Genomic DNA, 27953 nt, shown 5'->3' with positions numbered 1-27953 from the left:
GGAATCGCGACCCGCTGAGAAGATCCGATGAGGAACTCAGTGGGCAGACGCAGTGTAAGTATGCATCACCACCTTCTAGACCCAACATCAGAACAAAAAAAAAAACTAGTACCATTTTAGTAAACTGTAAAAATACATTTTGACGGGAATCCAACGGTGCCATAATTAACAAAAAATATAAAAAAAAAACTTGTATTTAAGGATTTTACGGTTCGCATAATATTACAATTTAATTTTAAATTGATATGTAAAATAATAAATTACGTTCATTTTTTTCAACCCGGATCTAATTGATTTTTAAGCAAACCTAGTTCTCTACCTAACCTAGTTCTCTACCATATAAAAACGCGCGCCGAAAATCATAAAGCATTGCGAAGAAGATTCATTGAGGCAGCAGTCTTCATTCAGTAAGTCATTTTTTTTTATAGCTTAAAGTCGATTAAATGGGTGTCGGTCTATCGACCTTCAAGGGTATACACCTAAATTAGTTATAGATAAGTAACTAAAGCATTCAACAAAAATGTTTACGGGCGTCGGCCACTAGATGGCTTCGCTTCGATTAGTTTCGTTGCTCCTGTAGATGGCATATTACCTACATTTTATTTTTAATGAAAGATTTTGTAAATTTTAAGAAACCACACATTGATAAAATGTAATCAATTTGTTTATAACAAATAAAGACTTCTATGATTTATGAGCACCCAACTAAGATAAATAAAAAATATAACACGTAATTATTTTTTAGCACCGATCCCAGATGTTAAACATAACATTATCGAGCTACCAAGCTATAAGTATTTCTACCTCATCTCCATAATAAAGCTAAATTCTTTTGGTTAAAGCATGGTTAAGGCATAGTACTAAGAGGACCCTGGGAGGAGGCAGTCACCTCCCGGTGATGGTCACGGTTTGACCTAAGGGGGTTGAGGCTGCGCCGTACGCTACCGTCACTCTAGCGCGCTGGCTAGGCGGGAACCCTCCTACTCTGGCCGGGTTCTGACCCCGGACGGAGAATGGACGTCGGGTGTAATAGTGCAGGGGAGTCGTTTAGTGCGGTAGGGCCCTAAAAATATTTCGAGCCTGCGGTCTACTCCCAACATCTGCAGATCGTCAAGTCCCACATACCTTGTAGGAGATACGGTACCGGCCAAAAAAAATTGCTCTAATAGGACCACTCATCTTCCGACTAGTAAAGGTTTGTTCGGCCAACGCCCAAGGGCCAACTGTTTCGGCCATTGCTTGCATCAAGTGGCCGGGAGGAGGCTGACGATGGAGTGCCACCATTTTGGCTTCGACACAGCGAAGCACATCATGAGGAACATAGCGGACTTGTCGCTGGAGGAGTGTTTTTGTCCAGCTCCAGGCCATGTAAGAGGTAGCGTCTTAAGCAGATGGTTCGTAGTGACCGCAAGAACCTAACGCGCTACCTTATCAACATCATACACAAAAATCGACCGAATGGCGGTGTATCGCGTTCCGATACGGCAAACTGGCTCGGGTTCAGCGGGGTATTTCGAAGAAAGTGGCACTTATCATAGACTTTTGTCTCACTGTCTGTCAGATCCAACTGCTGGTCTACAAACCGTCGAGACGATTCACCCCGCCCTTAGTTCTGGGTGAACCACGACCGACGCCATCTCCCGCTGGAATTTTTGTTATTTTACGTGTAAAAATGATTGGTCTTAAATACTTTTTCTTTGAAAAATGATCAGCAATCGAACCATGCCTCTTTCAGACCATGGCGTCGTCTTTCTTAGGAAACCTGGTGGAATCTACATATCTGCCCTTGGAAACTGCAACGACCATCCTCGCGATGGCAGGCCTTTTCAAGTGGCCCCCTCAAGCTACAGTAAATGGTAATAAATTTTCGTGTAGATTTTCGTTTGAAAATATATTTTCTTGTACTTGCCTTTAGTTGCGTTTTTCATTAAGAACGCTCACTATTAGCTACTGCCACATATTTTATTTTATTTTAAAGCGTATTCGATTACATTATGTAGGGAATATAATTTCAGCCAAATGGCCGCGGCGACTCCGCTGTAGGTCGTGTACAAGTGACACCGTCCTGTTGGAACCACATGTTTGTGAGATCCATACAATCTAACCTAAGCCACAAAAAGTTTGTTATCATTGTCCGATATCGGTCGCCGCTCATAGACATGACGTCGGCAATAAACAACTATTATTATATTTCTACAGATGGTGATCGTTTCGACTTCATCGTGATCGGGTCGGGTGTTGGAGCCGTCATCGCCAATAGATTAACAGAAAACGAAGATGTTCGAGTACTATTAATAGAAGCAGGAAAAAACCCCTCCGTCGAATCTATGGTGAGCGTTAAGATACGTGTATGCACCAGAATACAATTCTAAAAAAAATCTTGTATGGGTGGACGAGCTCACAGCCAACCTAGTGTTAAATGGTTACCGGAGCCTATAGACAGGGACGCCTCCCTGGGACCTGGAAGCAGAGGCGCTCACTGCGGATTACGCGTGGCGAAGCGATCTCCGCTCCAGGGGAGAGCCGCGTCCCGGCGCGGCGGAAGTTTGAGCGCGGAAACTTCAATCTCGGCGTGCCGTGCTCGAGGCGTTGTCTCGCCGCCTGGCAGACCCCGCCTACGGGCGGCGGACCGTCGAGGCGATCCGCCCGGACTGGGTGAATCGCGACCGAGGACGTCTCACCTTCCGAGCGACGCAGGTGCTCACGGGACACGGCTGCTTCGCCGAAGTGCCACGACTGCAGTGGCTGCAACGAGGACACGGCGGAGCACACGCTCGCGTACTGCCCCGCTTTCGCGAAGCAGCGTCGTGTACTCGTTTCAAAAATAGGAGCGGACTTGTCGCTTCCGACCGTCGTGGCTACGATGCTCGGCAGCGACGAGTCCTGGCAGGCGATGCTTGACTTCTGAGAATCCACCATCTCGCAGAAGGAGGTGGCGGATTGGGAGAGGCAGAGCTCTTCTTCCCTCTCGGCGCCGTACCGCCGCCGCCGAGCCGGGGCTCGGAGGAGGGCGTTTGTCCAGCTCCGGCCCCTATGAGGAGGCAGTCTCCTCCCGGTGATGGTCACGGGGCGACCTGGCGACTTAAGGGGGTTGAGGCTGCGTCGCACGCTACCGTTACTCTAGCGCGCTAGCACCAGGAGGACAGGACGACGCGTCGGCGTCTGCGGACTGCGATGCGGTCCGTATTTTCGTCGGCGCTGTCTTCGCCGAACATACTGTGGAAGAGCAACCCGGTCGGCGCTGTATCGCGTTCCAACCCGGCAGGCTGGTTCTGACCCAGCGGGGTATCCCGGAACACCAACGGCATCGCCTGGGTGGCCTGGTAGGGCCACCGTACCGCGAAGACCGACGTCGTTGGTCGTCGACTATCACCTCGAAGACCCGTCGGTCGGGCGGCCTCGGGGTGGCGCCGCGTGTCTGGTTGTAGTGTTGACCGCGGGAACCCCCCTACTCTGACCGGGTTTTGACCCCGGACGGAGATCGGACGTCAGGTGTAAGAGTGCATGGGAGTCGTTTAGTGGGTGGGCCCTAAATTCCTTGGGCCCGCGGTCTGCTCTCAACATCTGCAGATCGTTGAGTCCCACATACCCCGCGCACCCCCTAGGCACGGGGACCTCGAAGGAGGTTCGGCTGTCGGACCGAAAAAAAAAAGCCTATAGACATCTACAACGTAAATGCCGCCACCCGCCTGGAGATATGAGGTCTAAGGTCTCAGTATAATTACAACGGCTGCCCATCCTTCAAACCGAAACGCGATACTGCTTCACGGCAGAAAAAGCCTGGGTTGTGGTACCTACCAGTGCGGATTTACAAGACGCCCAGACCACCAGTATTTAACAACAATATTTCCCCCTTCTCCACCTTGCGACTCCTCTGCTGCGATTCTTGGCCTCGTGAAGAGCATCGTGGAGCTTGATGTCCAGACAAGACCGAATTTGGTCCGACCATCTCGTGGGACTGCGTCCTCTGGGACGTTTGCCCTTTAGTCTGCTCGTCACCATCAGTTGCTGAAGGCTGTGACCAGCCTTTCGAGAAACGTATCCAAAGAACCCCAATTCTTTAAGAATGCACACAACAATACAACACAAATAACAAATTGTCAACGGTCTTAAGCAATTTAATTTATCATCAGCTTCCTGTTGAATTTTTTTGCCGCGAAGATGAACGCACGATAAAAATAAGGATAATGGATACCACAACATGAACCTATAGGCATGGGAAATTGGTCTCCACACACCTTTACGATAGTAAACCAGCCAGGATAAGATAATTTACTGCATCGCGACAAAAAAGGCACCGCGATATCTCCCTAGGCGAGCTTTCAATAGTATAACATCAAATTTCCCATATTCTCTTCGAATTTTAACTCGAATTATTGAATGTATATATTTAAACGTATGAAAGTAGGTATGTATGTCAGTTTCCGGTACCCATAACACAGAAAATCCTAATTTGGCACCAGATAGATGACCGTGCGCGATGTGTATCCACATAATCATATTTATTTACGAGCTTAAATCATATCAATGTAACTTTATCGTTTCAGCTACCCGGTCTTTTTATTCTGCTCCAAAACTCGTACCAAGATTGGAACTATGTGTCCGAACCCGAGGAAGCTACAAAAAATCAACAATTCGGTGCCTATAGAACGTCCGCAGGAAAATGTCTGGGTGGAAGCAGCAATATCAATCATTTTATACATCTACGAGGAGATCCGTGCGACTTCGATTCTTGGGCAGCCTACCTCAAAGACGAATCTTGGTCTTATAAGAACGTTCTTCCGTATTTCCGGAAAAGTGAGACAATCCAAGACGAAGACATCCTTAAATATTATGCCAATTTCCACGGTGTTGACGGTCCAGTAATTATAACCAGACAACCTGATGATTCCACCCGTAATATCATGGAGTCGTTCGAAGAAATTGGAGTACCATCGGTTTTAGACCTGAACACGAACAATACTGTTGGGTTCACGGAATCCTCTTTCATCATAGGCAACGGCCGAAGACAGAGTACTTCTCAAGCATACCTGAACAACTTGAATAGAGATAATTTGTACGTATTAACCGAAACTGTTGCTGAAAAAATTATTTTCGAAGATAATGTAGCTGTAGGTGTCATCTTAAGGCTTGGAAGCGGTGAAAAAATTACTGTCTACGCTAATAGAGAAGTCATTGTCTCTGCCGGAACATTTAACCCCCTTACCTCATCCGGGTTCTGACGTGGGAGGGGATCGGACGCTTCGGCGAAGAGTGCAGGGGAAGACTAGACCATGAAACCATACAAGACCTGCCGAGCAGGATTTCTTATGGACAAGGAAAATTCAGCGGAGACTCCAAAATCGAAGCCGCTAAAACAAATCTACTGTCTGTTCCGTTAGTTGGGACAAAATTGGCCCAATGAAAATAATTTACTGGTGGTAGGACATCTTATGAGTCCGCACGGGTAGGTACCAACACCCTGCCTATTTCTGCCGTGAAGAAGTAATGCGTTTCGGTTTGAAGGGCGAGGCAGCCGTTGTTACTATACTGAGACCTTAGAACTTATATCTCAAGGTTGGTGGCGCATTTACGTTGTAGATGTCTATCTATCTATCCATCCAGTAACCACTTAACATCAGGTGGGCTGTGAGCTCGTCCACCCATCTAAGCAATAAAAAAAAAAAAAAAAAAACTGAAGGTAAAACACAAAAGCCTAGAAGCCAAACGCTCCAATCAGCTTCCAGCCACATATGACAGTTTGCACTCCAACTATGAAATTCTTCGCACAAAATAAGATAGATACCTAACTTATTATTTAACTATATACAATTATTCTTAATGTCCAAGGAGTCAATGTGGCTAGAAGCACGTAAGAGAATCGAAAAATTTAGGTAATCGAAAGTATATGAATATAAAAAGTATCATAAACTTAAACCAAAATCCATTTTAGATTATAACTTTAAAAACAAAAGAACCAAAAGTAAATAATAAGTTACAATTCGAAATTTCTAGATAGGCGTGGCAAGGTGATAGACAGAAAATGATGATTGTCAAATGCATCAATAACTTTTCTAGAATTTACTTTTAAACAAATTTAGGTTAGATTTGGACGTCAACGCTCCTTGCTTCTGTGCGTTTGTGAGTGAACAAATAAGCCTTGACTTATTCAAAGCTCATATGAAATTCCCAGGGAGCTTGCTGAGTGTGCCACGTAGGGTACCGGTGGCACATGGCAGTCAAAATGTTAAAATGCTTTTATTCAGCCATTCATAAACATTTGAGGGGTTTTTTTATTGTCCTTGTAGGCAGATAAACTTACGGGCCACCTGATGGTGAGTGGTTACCGTCACCCAAAGTCTTCAGCAATGCCAGGGACAGAGCCAGGCCCCTGCCTACCGTTAAGAGCCTTTCATCGCAAGTTACAGGTTCGACAAGGACGGTGACCAGTGCTTGAGGTGATGTACATTGGTCGGCAACCTTGTCAACTAAAATACCCAAATATAGATAATACACAATCGAAAGACTTTTTGGAACGACGTCCCTTATGGGACAATGCGGAGGAGTACCCTAACCGGGAAAAAACGTCCGTAACGTAAGATTTTTATTATTAAAATTTTGGCTAAGTGCCATCTGTTGATAGCAGTAAGAACTACGCAATCCTTTGTACTAATATTAATATTTGGCTATACTATTTGTATCTGGCTGATTTTGGTATCATTAAAAGTTTAAATTTTAAAGAAGATAATTCCAAATTCATATTAGGAGAATGTCTGATTATTATTTATTTTTCGTACTGTCAAGATGACTGAATCTAATGAAGAAATTTGAAACATTTTAAAATCTTACTACAAAAAAGATAAAAATGCAACGCAAGCCGCGAAACAAATTTGCAATGTTTATGGACCTAGTGCAGTGTCTGTGGGAGTAGCACAAATTTGGTTTAAGCGTTTTCGAACCAGAAATTTTGATGTCAAAGATGCACGTCGCTCTGGTCGCCCTATTACGGATAAAATGGATGCCATTTTTGAAAAAGTGGAGCATGATCAGCATATCAATAGTTACAACGTAGCTGAATAACTGGGAATTGACCACAAAACAGTTTTGGCGTATTTGACAAAAACTGGAAACACAAAAAAGTTCGATATTTGGGTACCTCACGAGCTCACTGAAAGAAATCTAATGAACCGTGTACTCATTTGTGATCCTTTATTACGACGTAATGAAACCGAACCATTTTTGAAGAAACTGATAACTGGTGAGGAAAAGAGGATCACGTTCGACAAGAACGTGCGAAAAGGTCGTTGTCAAAGGCCGGTCAGGCTTCACAGACTGTGGCGATACCCGAGTTAACTCGCAACAAGGTGATGATGCTGTATGTGTGGTGGGATTGGAAGGGCATTTTTCTATATGAGCTGTTACCACCAGGCAGAACCGTCGATTCTGAATTTTACTGTGAACAACTGATGTGCTTAAAGCAAGAAGTTGAAAAAAAGCGGCTGGAATTAATCAACAGAAGGGGTGTGGTTTTTCATTATTACCTAGTCAGGTCATAAATTCTGTCACATGTTTAATGTAAAATAATTGAAACAAGTTTATTCATTATGTAACCATTCATATACCAAAATGAACTTAACAAAACATAGATTCTTATGACACTAAAGTTTATTCAAAATGACCTCCGTGATTTTGAATACAGGCCTTCAATCTGCGCGGCCAGTCGTCTATCACAGCACGAACGAGGTCCATGTCAATATCGGCGGCTGCCTTAATCAAGGATGTCTTGAGTGACTCCAAATTGGGATGAGGCTTTGAGCACGCCTTTTCCTCCAAGTGTTGCCATATCTTGTAATCTAACGGATTCAAATCTGGACTGGAGGAGGGCCAGTCTTCGTGCTGGATGAAGTCGATTTCACGCGCCGCCAGCCAGTCTTGTGTGCTCTTCGCTCTATGAGCTGGCGCCGAATCTTGTTGGAATACACAGTGCCTGTTATTGAACATGGTATGAGAAACAGGTTCCACAAGGTTCGTCAGGACTGTATTTTGATACACAACTGCATTCGTTTTTACACCTTTCTCACAAAAATGTACCTCTGTTAAGCCCCAATAAGAAACTCCCAACCATACCATGAGCGAGGATGGAAAATGACCTCGTTGGACTCGCGGAATACGGTTGCTCGCTTCTTCACTACTGTGTGCGTACACCTTATCATTTTGTTTGTTGTAGCTCTCTTCTTCTACGGTAAAAATTTTTTCATCCGAAAAAAGAATTTCCCGATATTTTTTTCCCGCATACCGCTTCAACAAAGCGCGGCATCTCTTCAGTCTCAGGTCCATTACACGAGCATTCAAACGATGTCCTGTTTTTCTTCGATATGCCCGAAGCCCTAAGTCTTCATTTAACATCCTTTTCACCGTGGTTCTGCTTAACCCCATCTGAAGGGCCAACAGTTTCTGCTTACGTTTGAGATTTCTTTGAATTCGCGCCTTCACAGCTTTTATCACTGCTGGAGTCCTAACAGACCGAGGGCGAACACTTCTTGACCTGTCATCTACACTAGAGTCTTCGTTGTATCGTTTGATGGTACGATAAACGAATCTTTTGGTTATATTCAAATTTTTCAGTATGTTAAAAATTTGAATTGGCGCGTAACCGCAACGATGCAACGCAATAACTGCAACACGGTCTTCTTTAAGCGTCCACTCCATATTTAAAAATGAGTAAAATTCTAAAAGTATACATTTTTATTTTCATGAACAATTCTAAATTCGAATTCAATAAACTTTTTTGTGGCCAGCATTCTAAAAGAAAAGTTTTTACTGTGTGACAATACTTATAGCCTGACTAGGTATAATACTTAGTCTGGCCAAAAATACTGTTACAATTAAAAATAAACAAAATATTACATTTGAATTTGGAATCTGTAATTTTTATATTTTTTATTTATTTTATTTTATTTATTTCATTTACATCAGATTTTGCATCCATATTACACTCATTAACATTTCATTTATACTAGAATTAAATAATAACAATAACTACAATCTCGGCCTAAAACAAAATCGACAATAATAATAATTAAAATAAAAAATCAAATAATAATAATAATAAAACACAAACTCAAAATTTACATCAAAACTACCTTAACCTAAATGCTGGTTTGGATTCAGAGTGCTCAACATGCACATGTGTCCAGTGTTGCATTATTGGGCAGTCCAGATCCATTCGTGAGGCGAACAGCCTTAGGTAGCTGTTGCAACTAACCCGCACGCGGCGAACCAGGGAAGCAATTCGTTTGCGAATGATTGCTGCGAAGCTATCTATTCGCGCATCCGCAAACATCCCCGACGCACCGCAGTGACGCGGCAGCCACATCAGCGCTCTGAAAGCGTTATTATACTGGACACGCAGGGTGTTGTAGGATTTCTTGGTATACTTAACCCATAGGCTGCACGTGTAGAATGACTGGCAGTATGCTCTGAAAAGAGTAGCTTTCACCTCTGCAGTACACCGCGCGAACCTACGGGCCAGCATATTACCCCTGATTGACAACGCCCTGCGCTCCCTGTCCATGTCTACATCGTCTGCAAGCGTCTCAGTGACCCAGTGACCCAGATACTTGAATTGCGATACTTGCTTAAGGACACTGCCGTTGAGTATGACTGATAGGGCAGTTTCGTAGGTTTTTGTGCCTGATTTAAATACCATCAGTTCGCTTTTAACGGCATTATATCTGAGCCCATGTTCCTCCGCATAACGCTCGCATATCCTAATCAGCTTTCTGAGAGCCCTGATCGATGGGCTCAGCAACACCATATCGTCTGCTTAACTGATATTATTAACAAACACACCATCAATAGAACAGCCGACATTGAAATTGCTGAGCCCACGAATCAGGCGGTCAATGTATAGGTTAAAAAGGCTTGGCGATGACAAGCCACCCTGTCTTACCCCACAATCCAGCCTATACATATCCGACTGCGACCCCGACCACTTCACAAAGTTGCTTTGATTACCATACCAGTATTTCAAGAGAGAAACAAACTCATGAGGCAAGTCTGTATCATTCGACAACTTATGCCACAACCTGTCATACGCTACCAGATCAAACTCTTTAGATAAGTCTAAAAAACAGGCGTATACAGGAGTGCCTCTGTCTGTGTAGTACTGGACGGTATGCTAGAGATTCAGTATAGCCGTTTCAGTCGAGAGTCCAGGTCGAAAGCCGAACTGGGCATCATGCACCTTTACGTGTCTTCGTAACTGAATATCAATTTCACCATCCAGTACCTTAGCGATGACTGTTGCGAGTGATACAGGTCTGTAGTTACCTAAACTGGATACATCCCCGGTTTTATTCTTAACTATCGGAACAACTACGGTCTTTATCATCGCTTCAGACAAATATGAATGGCCTACACAGAAAGTGAACAACATGGCAAGCACTCTGGGCAAGTGAAATGATTGCTCATTGAGTTTTCTCATTTTGGCGCCAATACATTGTACAATATTTTGCGATATTAAAATGGAGTGGGGTGATAAAGAGAACCGAATCGCTGTGATTGCATTACACAAAGTAGGTATGGAGCCAAATGCAGTTTTTAAAACTCTCCATACGCTTGGTATTAGTAAAATATTTGTGTACCGGGCTATTAATAGGTGCAATGAGACCTTCTCTGTTTGTGACAGAAAAAGATCTGGCCGTCCACGTAGTGTTCGTACGAAAAAGGTGGTCAAAGCAGTAAGGGAAATAATTCGAAGAAATCCTGTCCGAAAGCAAAAGATTTTATCTCGGGAGATGAAGATAGCACCTAGAACCATGTCGCGTATTTTAAAAGATGACTTAGGACTTGCAGCCTATAAGAGACGTACTGGTCATTTCTTAACTGATAATTTAAAAGAGAATAGGGTGGTAAAATCGAAACAACTACTGAAGCGGTACGCAAAGAGAGGTCATAGAAAATTTTTATTTTAACAAACAAAATGACCGTATTTATGCTCAAAGCTCTAAGGAAGCTTCCCAATTAGTCGACAGAGTGCAACGTGGGCACTATCCGACTTCAGTGATGGTTTGGTGGGGTATTAGCTATGAAGGAGTGACCGAGCCATACTTTTGTGAAAAAGGTATCAAAACATCGGCACAAGTGTATCAAGATACCATTCTTGAGAAAGTAGTGAAGCCCCTTAACAACACCATGTTCAATAATCAAGAATGGCCCTTCCAGCAAGACTCGGCGCCAGGTCATATAGCTCGGCCTACGCAGTCTTGGTTGGAAACGAACGTTTCGGACTTCATCAGAGCTGAAGACTGGCCGTCTAGTCCCGATCTTAATCCGCTGGATTATGATTTATGGTCAGTTTTAGAGAATACGGCTTGCTCTAAACGCCATGATAATTTGGAGTCCCTAAAACAATCCGTACGATTGGCAGTGAAAATTTTTCCCATGGAAAGAGTGCGTGCTTCTATTGATAACTGGCCTCAACGTTTAAAGGACTGTATTGCAGCCAATGGAGACCACTTCGAATAAGTTTTTTATACTTTAAATTGTTTTATATTTATGTATTTATGTATGTACTAACACACTGTAAAAGTAATAAATGTTATTTGCAATAGATTTTTTTTTTGTTTTCCTTTGTCTCAGTATTTATGGCAAGACTAGGTATATATCGTCATTAGTCAGTCAGCAAAAATTATAGCCGTATGGTCCTGACCTTGCACCTTCAGATTTGCACCTGTTTCGGTCTCTTCAGAATTCTTTAAGCAGTGTCAGGTTAACATCACGAGAGGACTGCCAAAACCAATTGTCGCGGTATTTTGATCAGAACCCCCAAAATTTCTATAGCAATGGGATCATGTCCCTACCTACAAGATAGCAAAAAGTTATGGAATAAAATGGTACCTACATACTTTAGTTAAATTTATGTAAATAAACTATATTAAAAAATGTGAATTTTCTTAAAAATGCGAAGAAACTTTTTCCCCCGCCGATTTATAATTGCTAGCAATCTTTAAAGTATAAATAAATAGATATTATTACAACGGTTAGAATTTAAAGAATAATGGGAGCGATATATTATGTGAAATTCAGAGAAAAAAAAGGCAAATTTTTCTATAGAATTTTATTTATTTTGAAGGCGCCAAGACATTTCTCTCAAAGGGAATATTCATTTTTAATGTCGTCACTTATCTTTTCCGCCATCATTATGCCAGCCGCCAAGGTATTGGCTCTGACGATAAAAGGCATGGTGCTCACATCGACAACCCGGAGGTTATCTATACCGTACACTTTCATTTTACTGTCCACCACACTGCCCATGGCACATGTACCGGAGTAATGGAATAGGTGGACGGTCATGGACTTGATGTAACACTTCCAATAATCCTCACTACTGACGTCCATCTCACCGCATTCTTCCAAGCCGGGATCAGCTATTTCCGCTTTGATATCTTGGAAATAAGCGGAATTGTAAATAGTTAAAAAATGAGTTAGATACTTCAGCATGTTAGTAAAATCTTCGGGATCAGAATAAAATGATTCTGATATAACTAGTTTGTCATCTGGATCTGAACTTTTTAGCTGCACGTAGCCCCTGGATTTTGGTTGGGATGTGCCTATTAATGAAATGAATTGGTTCCTACCGGCGACGCTTTCGCTAAAGTTCGAGCATATTTCGTCGGTGAAGCTAAAGAGAGTCGAACAAGTAACATCGGTGTAGCCTTTGTCCTGGGCGAATACAAGTCCAATAAGCAGATAGTCGGCGTAGCTTTTAGAATCATCTAGGTTGACGCTAGCCAATAGAATAGGGAACGGAAATTTTGTTAATGGTAATGTTTCCGAAGTCGCCGTTGATTCTTCCAATTTGTTGACTAGGAAAAGTGCATTGTGGTCCTGCATTCCCTGGCCCACAGGTAGATCTTTGATGACGTCAATGCCCATGCTTTTCAGGTGATCAGCTGGCCCGATCCCAGAGAGCATTAGTATTTTTGGACTGTTGAATGATCCGGCCGATATAATAACTTCTTTGCTAGCGTAAACATTGATTTTCTTGCCGCTTGCTAGCCGCAAGATAACACCTTTAGCTATGTCGTTTTCGATGATGATTTTTTCTGCTAATGTTTCGGTAAGCACGTACAGATTATCTCTAGTTTTTTTATTTAGGTACGCGTAAGCAGTGCTCTGTCGCACACCGTCACCTATGATGTATGAAGCCTCTGCACATCCAACGTTGTCATCCGCGTTCAAGTCAATCACCGTTGGCACTCCGATATCGCTAAAAGCCTTCAATAAGTTGTGCGTGGCGTCGTCGGGCTGCCTTGATACCATCACTGGACCTTCAGTCCCGTGGTAGTCGGCGTGACTGGCCATTATATCTGCGTCTAGCATGTTCTCCGATTTCTTGAAGTACTTACGGACGTTTGCGGATGACCAAGAGTCGTCTCCAAGGTAGGACGCCCAAGTATCGAAGTCGTCCTTGTCTCCTCGGAGATGGAGTAGGTGATTGATAGTGCTGCCTCCGCCCAAGGCTTTTCCCGTCGACAGCTTGTACGCGCCGATCTTTTGGTGTTTCGTTGTGCTCTCCGGGATCGATGTCTCGTTCCAGTCCTCGTATGAATTTTGGAGTAAAGGAAAAGTTCCAGGCATCTTTGAAAACGAAATAAAAAAAATTACAATCCGAATTAGCATCATTTATGAAGCTGTCTTGAGACTTGGATTTATTTATGACATTAGATTGGAAATTGACATTATCAATATTTTTTTTATTGCTTAGATGGGTGGACGAGCTCACGGCCCACCTGATGTTAAGTGGTTACCGAAGCCCATAGACATCTACATTGTAAATGCAGCCACCCTCCTTGAGACATGAGTTGTAAGGTCTCACTTTTAACAGTATCATGATCCCATTTAATTATGTACACAGAGTACCAAACGGTAGGCAGAGGCTTAGCTCTGCCCATGGCATTGCTGATGCCCATGAGCGACGATAACTTCTCACCATTGGGTGGGAAGTATGGTCGTCTATCTAAACGGCTAATAAAAAAATGTACATGGAGATAATCTAGTGTGCGCTCCTTCATTCCATCCAATCCTTCATTGAATTTTATTGCTGCAGATAACAGATGCACAGTTCACTTCATGTTAAGTGGGTACTGGTGTCCATGGATATTCAATAAATTACTTACATGTTAAAGTTTAATAACTACTAACGCCACTATTTTCGACCCAATTAATTACGGATCTACTTTTGCTCCAAGGATTTGAGTTAAAGCCATAATTGCAATTACTCAAAAAGGATTCAATCGTTTCGCATTATGAAATATTGTATTCCAAGGGTCATCAGCTAGTCACTGTGAACGTGACTTTACTGGTGGTAGGACCTCTTGTGAGTCCGTACGGGTAGGTACCACCACGCTGCCTATTTCTGCCGTGAAGCAGTAATGCGTTTCGGTTTGAAGGGTTGGGCAGCCGTTGTAACTATACTTGAGACCTTAGAACTTATATCTCAAGGTGGGTGGCGCATTTTCGTTGTAGATGTCTATTGGGCTCCAGTAACCACTTAACACCAGGTGGGCTGTGAGCTTGTCCAACCATCTAAGCAATAAAAAAAAATCGCGACTTAATTAGTCGGAAGAGATGGTCGGGCCAATTGCCAGCAGTGACTCGATATATTCTTAACGCAAATGATACTCACAATAGATTCGTTCGACGGGTATGTTCCTGCTTCAATCAAAAGAACTCGCACTGAACTGTTTTCCGACAATCTATCAGCCACAATAGCTCCACATCCCGATCCGACAACGACGAAATCAAAGGTGTCACCATCTGAGGAATTCAAGGTTTGCATTGGAACTTGCGGTAGGAGAATGATTCTGTCCTTCTATTGGTAACTTTTTATTATGATGACAATCAATTGGTGGCGTTTCCGGGAAAACACCTATTCAAAAATCCCTCGTTTCATTAGAGATATGAAAAATCTTTCACATATTCTCTCCGCGTTATCAAAAAAATAACCAAATTTGAACAACAAAAAAACACCGAAAGGTTTACTTTTTTTTATTTTTTTATTGCTTAGATGGGTGGACCAGCTCACAGCCCACCTGGTATTAAGTAGTTACTAGAGCCCATAGACATCTACAACGTAAATGCGCCACCCACCTTGAGGTCTCAAGTATAGTTACAACGGCTGCCCCACTCTTCAAACCGAAACGCGTTATAGCTTCACGGTAGAAATAAGCAGGGTGATGGTACCTACCAGCGTGGACTCACAAGAGCCCCTACCACCAATCTCTCCATGTTAAAAATTTGGCAAAAGTTACCAAATTTTAACTATTAAGACCAAAAGGCCTACTTTCGATGACACCATATATATTCGTAACGGACGAAATCCCCAAACTATTGGTGTTCAAATTCTTACCCTGCACTATTGCTTGGGGAGGCCACTGGAACAAATACGCCAGAGCCATAACTGCTGTTGCCGCGTCTGCCATGATCTGAAAACCAGTTAATCATACAAAATGGAATGTTGGTTGACCGTTAACAATGCTTCAAACGAAACAGGCAAGATCTTCCACCGAGCTAATAAAATTACTAAGTCGGTGTACATTTTCTTAATTCTTGGTGCTTGGGTGAAAAAGTTACTGTAGGTTGGCTTAGTGGATTCAGCTCCCTTCCCTGGGCCCAACTTAACAAGTGAAAGTTTGTTGATTAAAAATCTCGCTAATAAAAGCCTTTCTTTCCAAAGAGCTTTGATATGAGGCGATATAATGATTATATTTTAAATCAGACTATAGCATGTACGCATATGAAGGAGACATGATAATTTTCTTGATGCTGTGGACAGTGGATGAGAGCGGATATTATGGTTACTAGAGCCGTAAGGCAATATGAATGTTACTATTTTTAGAGTCATACTTAAATGGCTTGCTCTTTGCTATACTCGCAAGGAAAAAGCAACAACTTATTAAGTATTTGCCAAATTAAGTTAATATAATATGTTACTCATTAACGCGGTCATAATAAACACGCGTTTACTATAAATACTTTAACAATGAAAACAATCGCTTTAGTAAAATGCCAAAAAAAAATGTATGCTTAGATAGATGGACTATTTCGCGATCTACTTGGTGTTAAGTGGTTACCGGAGCCAATTAATAACGTAAACGCAGTCATCTTGAAACCTTAGTTATAAATTTCAGTTGTACAGTACAACGGCTGCCCTATCCTTCAAGCCGAAACGCATTACTGTTTCACGGCAGAACTAGGCAGAATGGTGGTACCTACCCGCGCTGACTCCCAAGACACTCCGCCACCAGCGAGACTAATTAAAAATTTACATAAACCTTTATTTTTCCTGCTGTTTCTAGTCAGGATATCAGATCAAAATATGCAAATCTGTGAAAATTCTTAGTGGTTTTGTGTGTAAAATTTCAAGTTAATAGGACCTCTTGAAGTTAGTGAAAATTACATTTAATTACTCAGTTATACTCTAATAAAGGGTGTCCCGGAAATAATGGATAGTCCTGAAACACCTCATTGTAGAGAGCTATTGGGGACTCAAAAAAAAATTTAAAAAAATCTTGAGTAGTACCCAAATTACGTATTCAAAAAAAAAAACATAATATTCCATACTACTCCGCGTTTCTGTAATATACAACAGCTACAAACATATGAAGTCCATAGGGTTTTTGTGTCCCCAATAGCTCTACTCTAAGGTGTTTCAGGATTATCCACTCTTTCTGGGACACCTTGGATATATCATATATAGATAAAGGTTGAAATAATGGCAGCGTGTTAATTAGAAATGACTTACTTGATACTGCTTCTGCGATGAATCTTCTTCACAATGTTCTAAGATCTTCGACATGCGTTTTTATATAGTAGAGATGAATAAGACAAATTTACTTTGTTTAAAATATAATTAGATCCGGGTTTAAAAATGAACGTAATTTATTAATAATTCACATATAAATTTAATATTTAATTGGAAAATTTGCATATCCAATTGTGTCTGCTTCAAATAAAACATTTTCAGGCGATTTTTTACTAATGATGACACCGCAGGTTTCCCGCCAAGAAATATAATTTACGGGTTACTAAAATAGTACCAGTTTATTTGTTCTGATGCTGGATCTAGAAGGTGGTACTTACATTGCGTCTGCCCACTGAACCGAATCTTCTCACCGAATCTTCTCAGCGGGTCGCGATTCCGATCCGGTGGTAGATTCTGCGAAGCACTGCTCTCGCTAGGGCTAGTGTTAGCAAATTCTCTCAGGTTAAGCTCATGAGCTCACCTACCGATCAGCGTGTAGCTAGAATAGCCTCTTAGGCTACCAGCGAATAGATAGAGAGAAAAAACTGTAACTGCTTAAACCGAATAAGTATTTTTTTTGCTTTCAATTACTATATTATTTTTGGCCTTTGTATGCACGATGCTCTGCACTCAGCTGCAGATAGGAGCAGATGGCGGTGAATTATAAAAAACAAAGTGTTTCAAAGCCATAACGACGACCCTCAGTAATGAGGAAACCGACGCAAGGAGGAGGAGGATGCACGCGATCCTGCGAAACTCCTTTTTTACTTTATTGCTTTGATGAGCGGAAGAGCTCACGACCCACCTAGTGTTAAGTGATTATCGTAGCCCATATACTTACTTACTTCTTCAACCCGTGTTCACCCAATGCTGAGTGTAGGTCTCTTCGAATGCACCCCATTCTCTTCGGTCTCTTGCCTTTTGCACCAGTACCTACCAGCCACTTTGACCAAGTCATTGGTCCACCTCGTTGGCTGTCCAACAGTTACGTCCAGTACGCCCAGGTTACGTCCAGTACGAGGTCTCCACTCAGTATTTTTGTGGCCCACCATTATCAGTGCGACGGCTTATGTGGCCAACCCACTTAGAGGGTCAGAACCCAGATACACAACCAACCGCTTGCTTTTCCACGACAACTCCGTAGAACTGCTGTCAGTGGCCCGTTAAGTTACTGGTAGGGGTCTTGTAGCCGCGACAGTCAGCAGCGGCAAGTTGCATCAAGTCTCATTTGCATTTGCAGTCTACGGGGTGGTCCGTGAGCATGTGCTCGGCCGGCTACTCGTCGCAATCACAGTGATGGTATTCCATCGTCGGTATCCGAAATAGCTGTGATCCGTGAGTACCTACGTCTTCGGGAAAATAAAACGCCCTCAGTCAGAGGTTCACAAATCGGCCAAATCACGCCTCTATCACGGACCGATGCTGGAACTTCAGCCTCGTCTGACCAACATTCCCTCCGTTGCGGTTGTCACATCGATACGCATTGTGGAGCGTCCTCTCCACCACCGACTGCACCACTCCCACGCAGAGGCGGCGCACCACTAGAATAGAGGTAGCTACCCACGCAAGCTCAATAAAAAAAACTTCAGAGGTGTCAAGGGACACCCGGATGGAACGAAGTTCCTTTGGATTAATTAGTGTAGGAATTGTAATTTTTTTTTTAAGTTATAATAATAAATTACGGCATTATGAAGAAGAAAAAAACAATAGTATGAACTAAATTACTATTGTTGAAACGCTATCTCGAGAAACTGTACTCATTACGCGGACCAATCGGATACGAGCAATGTCACGCGATAAGCGCCTACACGTTGATTGGTCAGAATGACAGATCTAAAAAGTGTCGTGACAACTTTTCGTAAGAATTTTTTCCGTCTAGCCCCCTTTCACAACGCGCGATAAGGAACTTCGTTCCAAAAATAAAAAAATCTCTGCGAGGCGCATTAACGTGATGATGTCCATTGGTTCTAGTAGCTTCTCAACCCCGGTGTTGCGTGGGCTCGTTCATTCGTCTACGCAATAAGAGTAAGCTTTTTGAGGAGCATGGCCTCATAGACTGGACAAGGCTGCGGGTTTCGTATCTGAACCGTTCTGTTAAGGAACGCCAAAATATATTTGGAGATGTATGCGCAGCTTTCAAATTTGAATAAAATCGTATTATCATTTATTACATGACGTTTATATTCGTTCATTATCTTGCAAATCATTTTAATGAGATAATAAGACATTTTAATGATCCAATTGTTACAATGTGTTTGAAGAACGTTTTTAAATTAACGCGTGTCCGTTCTGTTTGTACTGTTTTACAAATATCTCTTAATTATTTGAAGAGGTGTTGGCGGAAAGCAGGAAGTAATTGAAGTCGCTCGTATTTGAGATAGAGCTTAGTTCGAAGTCACTCGGTCCTTGTAGCGAGAACCGGACAAATGACGTTTGTGGATATTAATTTCATTTATTTAATTATAAAAGTATGCGATTTGGAGTGCGCAAAGCTCAAATTTATTCTGCTCCAGTGGGTCAAGATGGTAGAGATCCCATTCCATTCATGCGGCCAATGATGGCCGTTCATGCGGCCAATGATCGGAGGCGCTGGCGGGGCATTACAAGGAGTAAAATCATGTCGAATTATAATGGTCACGACCCTCAGCAGTGAGGAAACGACGCGAGGAGGAGGGTCATGATGGCCATGTGTTGTGCCAACCGGGTAAATTTTGGATGTACATTGAATTTTTATTGGTGATAGGGCGTCTTATGAGCCCATACGGGTAGGTACCAACACACTGCCTATTTCTGCCGTGAAGCAGTAATGCGTTACGGTTTGAACGCTGCCTATTTTTGTGAGTCGTCGTGACCAAAAGGATAAGACGTCCGGTGCGTTCGTGTTGAGCGATGCACCGGTGTCCAAATCCCGCAGGCGGGTACCGATTCTTATAATGAAATACGTACTCAACAAATGTTCACGATTGACTTCCACGGTGAAGGAATAACATCGTGTAATAAAAATTGAAACCCGCAAAATTATAATTTGCGTAATTACTGGTGGTAGGACCTCTTGTGAGTCCGCACGGGTAGGTACCACCACCACCACCCTGCCTATTTCTGCCGTGAAACAGCCGTTGTTACTATACTGAGACCTTAGAACTCTTATCTCAAGGTGGGTGGCGCATTTACGTTGTAGATGGCTATGGGCTCCAGTAACCACTTAACACCAGGTGGGCTGTGAGCTCGTCCACCCATCTAAGCAATAAAAAAAAAAAAAAAACAGCTGACTCGTCCTCTACTTAGACCTTCACTCCATCCACGGCCAAATCTAATACAGTTTAATCCATCAGATAATCTTATGAATCTTATGAAAGAACTGACGGATTGGCCTAACAATTTGCTGTTAGTGGGTGTTATTTATAGCAATAAAAAGCTACACAAATTTCAACTCGTATATTCAAATAAAAATTTCAACTTAAATGGATAACTTCAATTGAGTTATCTATACATTTAACAGGTAACAAGTACATTTGAAACTACTTTTACGATTTAATATCGCGAATATATCATTTCTCTGTTATCAAGAAAACCGTAACTATTCAAAACTTCGACAATAATAAATACTAGGGATTAAACGGTAAAAGAAGTTTAATAATAATAATAAGAATAATAAATTTTATGTCAGAATTAAATTCCATATGAAGTGTTAGTAATACAAACCTTGAAGTGTTAGTAATATAAAATCTTAAAAAGCAGTACATTTTATTTAATTTACATTGACCATGGCTGGTCTTGAGCCAACATGAACTTCATTCCAGTGCTTCAGTATAGGGCAGCAATAGCGACTCCCTATCTAAATTGCATCTACTATTTTTTATTTTATTTCTTAGACGTGGGTGGACGAGCTCACAGCCCACCTGGTGTTAAGGGAGGATCCGTAATGATTTGTTTTATGCGACGTCGACTGTTTACCATTCGGTCTACAGGATCGGGTATGTAGTTTCCAGCGGCCACAACAAGAGGATTCTCATGTCGTGCTGCCTTCTAAAAGTGTATAGAACATAGTTCTTTAATCTCTGACTCACTATAGTTTGGTAATTTAATATTTGCCTACATGTCGTCGTGGCCTAAAGGATAAGACGTCCGGTGCATTCGTGTTGAAGCGATGTACCGGTGTTTGAATCCTACAGGCGGGTACCAATTTCTGTAATGAAATACGTACTCAACAAATGTTCACGATTGACTTCCACGGTGAAGGAATAATCGTGTAATAAAAATCAAACCCGCAAAATTATAATTTGCGTAATTACTGGTGGTAGGACCTCTTGTGAGTCCGCACGGGTAGGTACCACCGCCCTGCTTATTTCTGCCGTGAAGCAGTAATGGGTTTCGGTTTGAAGGGTGGGGCAGCCGTTGTAACTATACTGAGACCCTAGAACTTGTATCTCAAGGTGGGTGGCGCATTTATGTTGTAGATGTCTATGGGCTCCAATAACCACTTAACACCAGGTGGGCTGTGAGCTCGTCCACCCATGTAAGCAATAAAAAAAACAATAAAAATTTTATTAAAAATAATAACAGTTGGGCTCCTAAAACGAACGAATCTGATATCAGTTTAAGATATTCAGTACCTTAATTGCGTTCCAAAATCCGTATGAAGTTTTGACCTTAACCTGATATCGACCGTCAACTGCCCTTTCACAGATCAGACTTGACAGGTCACAAGCAATTGTCGATACGAAGAACGAAGATTCATACCAAAATAATCATGAAATTTCATTTTAAGTCTTGGAATGAGAGCCCTGACAATTGTACTCAGAACTTTTTAAAGTATCTTCTTGAATTGAAAGCATCATGGGATTTCAACACCACTAGCAATACCAAGAGTATCAAAACAAATTCGAACGAAATGTTATGTGAAACTAGGGTAGCAAAAAATGCGTAGCACAAAACAAAACGTCCAGTTGAACTTCAAATGGCTCAAAGGGTCTATCCTGGTTTCGAAAAGCTTTATGATCACCGCGACAATAATTACCAGTGTAAAAAATTGGTACTTCTGGTATCAGACATGGAAGACTATCTATTCTATCTCTCATCAACCGAATGATCATTGTTCTATACACTTCGTATATACTGTGTTACTTATAATATTTGTATTCAAGTTTAACAATATTTGCTATGTGTATGTGCATTATTATAATTCTCATGTTGTATTTGTTATTTTAGCTGTTCTATACACACACTCATCACTTTTAATTATTATTCTCATAATCCTCTCGCAGGTCTGCTGGAAGAGATTTCTTAAAGAAATACGCAGTGCCTTTGTACATAATTTTCCTATTACTCTGTACTATGTCTTCTTTTTTGTGTGTACATAAATAAATAAATAAATAAGACTAGACCCTGAAACCACACAAGACCTTTTTTTTTTTTTTTTTTTTTTTTTTTTTTCGGGTAGAGGGCCGAACCTCCTACGAGGTCCCCGCGCAAAAGGGGCGCGCGGGGTATGTGAGACTCAACGATCTGCATGGTGTTGTGAGCAGACCGCGGGCCCAAGGATTTTAGAGCCCACCCACTAAACGACTCCTCTGCACTCTTACACCCGACGTCCGATCCCCTCCGAGGTCAGAACCCGGATGAGGTAGGGGGGCTACCGCGGTCAACACTACAACCAGACGGCGCGGCTCACCCCAAGGACGCCCAGCCGACGGAGCCTTCGAGGCGAATCGAAGGCTCTAAAACGTCAGCCGTCTCGGTACGGCAGCCCGTCGGGCCGCCCAGACGGTGCCGCTGGTGTCCCGGAATACCCCGCTGGACCAGAACCAGCCTGCCGGGTCGGGACGCGATACACCGTCGACCGGTCGCTCTATTCACTCCACGGCAGCGCGCTAGAGTGCTGGTAGCGCGCCGCGCGGCCTCACCCCCTCAGGTCGCCCCTTGACCTTCACCGGGGGGAGGCCGCCACCTACAGGGGCCGGGACGTACGGGCGTATTCCCGCCTCCAGCCCCCGGCTCGACGGCGACGGATCGGTGCGGAAAGGGAAGAGCTCTCCCTCTCTCGCTCCGCCGCCTCCTTCTACGAGATGGTGGACTCGCAGAAGTCGAGCATCGCCTTCCAGGACGCGTCGCTGCCGAGCATCGTAGCCACGACGCGCGGCAGCGAGAGGTCCTCTCCAATGACCGCGACGAGGGCGGCGCGTTGCTCGTCGAATCCAGAGCAACGCGCCAGCGTGTGTTCCGCTGTGTCTTCCTCGTCGCGGTCCGCGCAGTGGTGGCACTGCGCCGTCGGTTCCCTTCCGGCTATCTTAAAGAGGTACCGGCCAAAACACCCATGGCCGGTCAACATCTGCGTCAGCCGGAAGGTGAGGCATCCGCGGTCGCGGCCCACCCAGTCCGCGAGGACCGGACGGACCGCCTCGACGGTACGGAGGCCGGCCGACGGGTCCGCCAAGCGGCGAGACCACGCCTCCAGCACGGACCGCCGAGAGTGGAGCCTCCGCGCTCGAACTACACCTTCGCTGGGGCGCCCTTCCCCCCTAGAGCGGAGGTCGCTACGCCACCGGTAATCGGCAGCGAGCGCCTCCGCCTCCAGGTCCCAGGGTGGCGCCCCGGCGAGCAAGCACGCCGCCTCGAAGGAGACGGTGCGGTATCCTCGGATCGCCCTGACCGCGATCGCGCGCTGCGGACGTCGCAGCGCGGCGACGTTCTGGCGGGTCAGGGCGTGGCACCATACGGGCGCGCCGTATAGTGCCATCGACCGCACCACCCCCATGTAGAGGCGGCGCGCCACCTGATCGGGACCCCCGACGTTTGGAAGCAGCCGGCTCAAAGAGCCGGCCGTCGCCATCAGTCGAGGGCCCAACTTCGCAAAGTGAGCGCGGAAGTTCCACCGACCATCCAGTTCAAGGCCGAGGTACCGAAGACCGGTCACCCCGACCCCGACGCGGACGCCTCCGATCACGAGGTGGGCACCCACAGGCGGCGCTCGTCCCGGCCCGTGAAACATCAGGGCCTGGGTTTTGTCGAGCGCCACCTCGAGCCCCAACCGTCGGATCCTGGTGACGACGTGTGCCACGCCTGCGCACGCCAGACGGGCAGACTCCCGGTAGTCCCTCCCCGGAGCTACGACCAACGTGTCGTCAGCGTAACAAATTACGCTGAGCCCGGGGAGGGGTCCCCGAATGACGCCCCGCAGGACCCAGTCGTAGCCGATGTTCCACAGCAGGGGGCCCAGGACGGACCCCTGCGGAACACCGCGCTCGACGGGGAAGCGGTACATCACTCCACCGTGTCCGATGCACTGGATCGACCTGCCCTCGAGATAGGAGCCGATCAGTCGGCGGAGGTATGCGGGGACGCCGTGATACTCCAGCGCCCCCGCGATCACCGACCAGGGCAGGGTGTTGAAGGCGTTCCTTACATCTAAGGATAACGCCATCGCCACCCCGCCCCGGGATACGGCTTCGTCGGAGAGGGCCCGCACGCGCAGAATTGCGTCGATAGTCGAGCGGCCCTCTCTGAAGCCGTATTGCTCCGCCGAAAGATCGGGACCCGTCTCGGTCAGGTGCCGGACGATGCGGGCCGCGACGATCCTCTCGAGCATCTTGCCCGCCTCGTCCAGCAACACGATGGGGCGATAGCCCGCGGGTGAGTCCGCGGGGCGCCCGTCCTTCCGCAGAAGGACCAGTCTGCCCGTCTTCCATTTCGACGGGAACCGTCCCGACTCGAGGCACGCTTCGAAAAGCCCCCCGAGCCGGTCCCCTAGGGCCTCGAAGGCCAAGCTCCAGACCCGGCCGTGAACGCCGTCAGGGCCGGGGGCCGCGTCCTTCGCTCTCATTCTGGACACGGCCGCATGGATCTCCGCCCCCGTGATAGGGGGAGGGGGCTCCTCGGCAGCGGGAACGCTGGGGCGACGCGGAGGCGTGCCCCACGTGGCGTCCATCTGGGGGGGCTCAAAGTCCCCCCCCGCTGCCGGCGGGAAGAGTGCCGTAACAATTTCCCGCAGCTGCCGAGGCTGGAGCCGCTCGGTCACCGGGAGCGCCCACGGCTGCAGTTTCCTGCGAACCATCTTGTATGGGCGCCCCCAGGGATCTTCGTCGAGCGACTCCAGGAGAGTCTTCATGCTCTGCTTCTTGGCCTCGCCGATGGCCAGCTGCAGCGCCGTCTGCTTTTGACGACAGTCAGCGTGCAGCCGGGCCGCCGTCTCCGCGAACGTAGCGTCGCGACGACGGCGGCGGCGGTGGCGTGCGCTCCGGCGGCGCGCCCTCACGCACTCCTCACGGAGTCTCGCGATCTCGGGCGACCACCAGAACGCACCCCCACGTGGTGCTCGGGGGCCGACCCGGGGCATGGCGGCATCACAAATGTTTGCCATGGTGCCCCGGAAACAGTCGACCTCCGCATCCACGTCCGCGAGCCGCGCGGGTTTTGGCGCCCACGCAGCAACAGCGGCCGCCTCCATCAGCAACTCCTTGTTCATTCGTTTCAAGGCCCACCTGGGGAACGAACGGGGCGCACCTTGCGGGAGCTCCTCCTCACCGCGGGCGCCCGCGGCTGACGACGACGACAAGGAGGAGGCGGAGAGCTCGAATCGGACGTATCTGTGGTCCGAGAGCGTCTCCGCCCCCTCAAGTACGCGCCAGCCGCGGGTGCGGCGCACGGCGGACGGGGACGCGAACGTCACGTCCACGTGAGATTCCCCGTTCCACCGCACGCAAGTCGCGACCGTGCCTCTGTTTAGGAGACAGAGGCCGGTCGCGATCGCCCACTCCGAAAGGGCCTCGCCTCGCGCATCCGTGCGGGGGGAACCCCAAGCCGTGCACTTGGCATTGAAGTCCCCCGCGACGATGACAGGGCGGGACCCGAGGCGGTGTAAAAGCGCCTCGAGCCCGCCCAGAAACCGCTCGAACTCGGCGAGGCTCCTGTTCGGAGAAAAGTACGCCCCGATCACGACGGTCCCGTCGATCCTAGCCGCGACGTACCCGGGTCCCCTGGCCACCATATCCAAGGGGGGTAACGCCGCGGACTGTCTTAGTACTATGGCCACGGAGCCGTCGACGTCCCCCATCCAGCAGTCCTGGTCGGTGGGGACGAAGTACGGCTCCGCGGCGACAGCGACGTCGATTGACCACTCCGCCATGGTGTGGACGAGGAGATCCTGTGCCCTGGCGGAGTGGTTCAAATTGCACTGGAGGAAGCGGTGGACGCAACCCATTACGGGGCTACGTCCATCGCTCCCTCGTCTGTCCCGCCCTGCGGCTCGTCTGGTGCCGCGGCGGGAACTGACTCGCCGGCTGCCCTTATTGCAGCCGGCCTCTCCTTCTTTTTATTTTTCTTGCCGCCCCTCCTCGTTTTGGTAGAGGAGGGGGCGGACTTACACGCCGGGCCCCCGGCCCGGTGGTCGGCCTTCCTTTTAGCCGCGTCGCACAAGACGCAGTGCGGCGCGGCTGTGGTGCAGGAGGCTGCCTTGTGCCCCGGTTGGCCGCAGCGGAAACACAGATCGCTGCGGTCCACGGTCGAGGGGCACTTGGCGAGGCCGTGGCCGGTGCCGAAGCACCGAAGACAACGCCACGGCCTGCTCTCCTGCAGTTGCACGTGGGCCACTACCCAGCCCACGCGCAGCCATCCAGGGCTGTCCGAAGGCCGACCCTGCGGAGGGGTGGCCAGGAGGTTCGCCGTTACTACCGGGCAACGCGCCCACGCCGTCCGGGTTCCGGAGTACGTCGCCCGGAGCTCCCCGACTTTGACGTCGGCGAGGGCGCAGTTGCCCTGCGACGCGATGGCCGCGGCGACCTCCTCTTTCGTGGCGCACTCGTCGAGGCCCGTGATTTTTACTTCCCCCATCTTCACGGGCCGCGCGATGCGCACCACCTCGGGGTCCGGCAGGATCTCCCTCAGCCGGGCCGCCAATTTTTCGGCCGCGGCGTTTGTGTTGGGGCCGGGGCACTCTATAAGACGAGCCCCGTTGGCCGTCTGCCGGACCTTGATGCCCCCCTCCACGCCGAGGGCGTCCACATTCACGCCGCCACGCGCCTGGGTCATCACCTCGTGGTAGGTGATGCCCTTTTCTTTGCCGGCCGGCAGCAGCTCCACTACCACTGCAGCCGACCGCGGGGCGCGCGGCCTCCTTCTACCAGTTCGGCCCCTCGGCTCCGCTCGACCCTCTTGGCGGGGAGCGGCGGCCGCAGGGGTGGGCTTGGGGCGTGGCGCAGGAGGCGCCGCCACCTTTTTGGGCCCACGCCGCACTACCGTCGTCCAGGCCTCATCCATGTTGGCCGGGGCGGGGGGCAGTGGGCGGGGCTGGGGGGTCAGTGCCGGTTTGGCGGCGTTGACGCCTCCCTTCTTCTTTGTCCGGCTCCTGCCGGGCCCTGCTTTCGCAGGCTGGGGCGGGGCAGGAGCGGACGCCGGTTTTCTTGTAGGGGCCGTGGGTGCCGGCACCCCCGCAGCCGCAGGTGTAGGTCTAGCCGCAGCGGAAGTTCGCGCGGGTGTTGTTTTTATCTTCTGGCTGGGCTGCACCTTCCTGCGGGGCGCCGGCACAGGCGCACTGCTTTTCGCTTCATGGGCGAGGGGCGGTCTCGCGCGCTCCACGTTGGAGCTACGTGCCTCCTGTATTAGGAGCTGCCGCCTCAGCTCCTCGGCCTCATTGGCCTCTTCGGTCTCGAGCGGAGTAGGTACAGGGGCCGAGTTGCACTGCTTCTCGATTAGGTCGTTGACCAGTGTGCGCAACTCGGCCAAGTCCACCTTCATCTGCCCGTTCTCAGCGCGAAGATGACCGTTCTCCGCGCTGATTTGGGCCAGTCGGGCGTGCAGCAGGTCCACCGATTTGCGCAGACCTTCCGTCTCCCCATCCTTGGTGCGCTCCAACACCTCCACCATTACTTCCTCCATGGAGGAGGCGGCCGATTTTAGGGCCCGCACATAGTCGCCCTTTAGGCCTGCACTCGACTTCGTCGCCACCGTAGAAACAATTTTTTGGCTGATGCCATATCTACGGAGGGGGTCATAGGGACCCACCTCTGTCAGGGAGCGCTCCAGTCGCTCGACCTCTCCAACCGTTGCCAACCGTTTATGTGCCTCACGGCAGGCGGCCCTGGACTGCGCCGAGGAGGCAGCATCCAGTCCGCAAGATGCTCTTTTGTCAAAGCCGGTGGCGGGCGACGCCGCAGCAGTCGCCGGCCCTTCC

General features: G+C 47.2%; 2 protein-coding genes across 4 annotated transcripts; one reads left to right on the top strand and one right to left on the bottom strand.

Annotated features, from left to right (window-relative positions):
- The first annotated feature begins 229 nt into the window (after positions 1-229).
- LOC105842960 (ecdysone oxidase) lies at positions 230-5566 on the top strand. The gene is made up of 4 exons (XM_012697437.4): positions 230-407; positions 1736-1856; positions 2200-2330; positions 4548-5566. The coding sequence occupies exons 2-4, from the start codon at positions 1739-1741 to the stop codon at positions 5220-5222; spliced, it is 924 nt and encodes a 307-aa protein (XP_012552891.2). The 5' UTR covers positions 230-407; positions 1736-1738; the 3' UTR covers positions 5223-5566.
- A 6046-nt stretch (positions 5567-11612) lies between these two features.
- Positions 11613-16827, bottom strand: LOC100302629 (ecdysone oxidase). 3 transcript variants are annotated; one of them, NM_001190990.2, is given in 4 exon segments: positions 11613-13623; positions 14672-14802; positions 15395-15470; positions 16790-16827. In NM_001190990.2, coding segments are annotated over 3 exon segments (1695 nt in total). In that variant the 5' UTR covers positions 15468-15470; positions 16790-16827; the 3' UTR covers positions 11613-12132.
- Between the last annotated feature and the right edge of the window lie 11126 nt (positions 16828-27953).

The sequence above is a fragment of the Bombyx mori genome, chromosome 24 (assembly GCF_030269925.1).
Source record: "Bombyx mori chromosome 24, ASM3026992v2".
In the NCBI taxonomy this organism is placed as follows: domain Eukaryota; kingdom Metazoa; phylum Arthropoda; class Insecta; order Lepidoptera; family Bombycidae; genus Bombyx; species Bombyx mori.
The sequence above is the reverse complement of the archived record's forward strand: the minus strand, read 5'-3'. Positions and strand labels throughout refer to the sequence as shown.

Coding starts and splice junctions, on each gene's coding strand:
- LOC105842960 (XM_012697437.4), top strand. CDS start 1,739: ATGGCGTCGTCTTTCTTAGGAAACCTGGTGGAATCTACATATCTGCCC. Junction 1,857..2,199: donor CCCTCAAGCTACAGTAAATG/GTAATAAATTTT, acceptor ATATTTCTACAG/ATGGTGATCGTTTCGACTTC. Junction 2,331..4,547: donor ACCCCTCCGTCGAATCTATG/GTGAGCGTTAAG, acceptor TTATCGTTTCAG/CTACCCGGTCTTTTTATTCT.
- LOC100302629 (XM_062675501.1), bottom strand. CDS start 15,467: ATGGCAGACGCGGCAACAGCAGTTATGGCTCTGGCGTATTTGTTCCAG. Junction 14,803..15,394: donor TCCCCAAGCAATAGTGCAGG/GTAAGAATTTGA, acceptor TGAATTCCTCAG/ATGGTGACACCTTTGATTTC. Junction 13,624..14,671: donor ACCCGTCGAACGAATCTATT/GTGAGTATCATT, acceptor TCGTTTTCAAAG/ATGCCTGGAACTTTTCCTTT.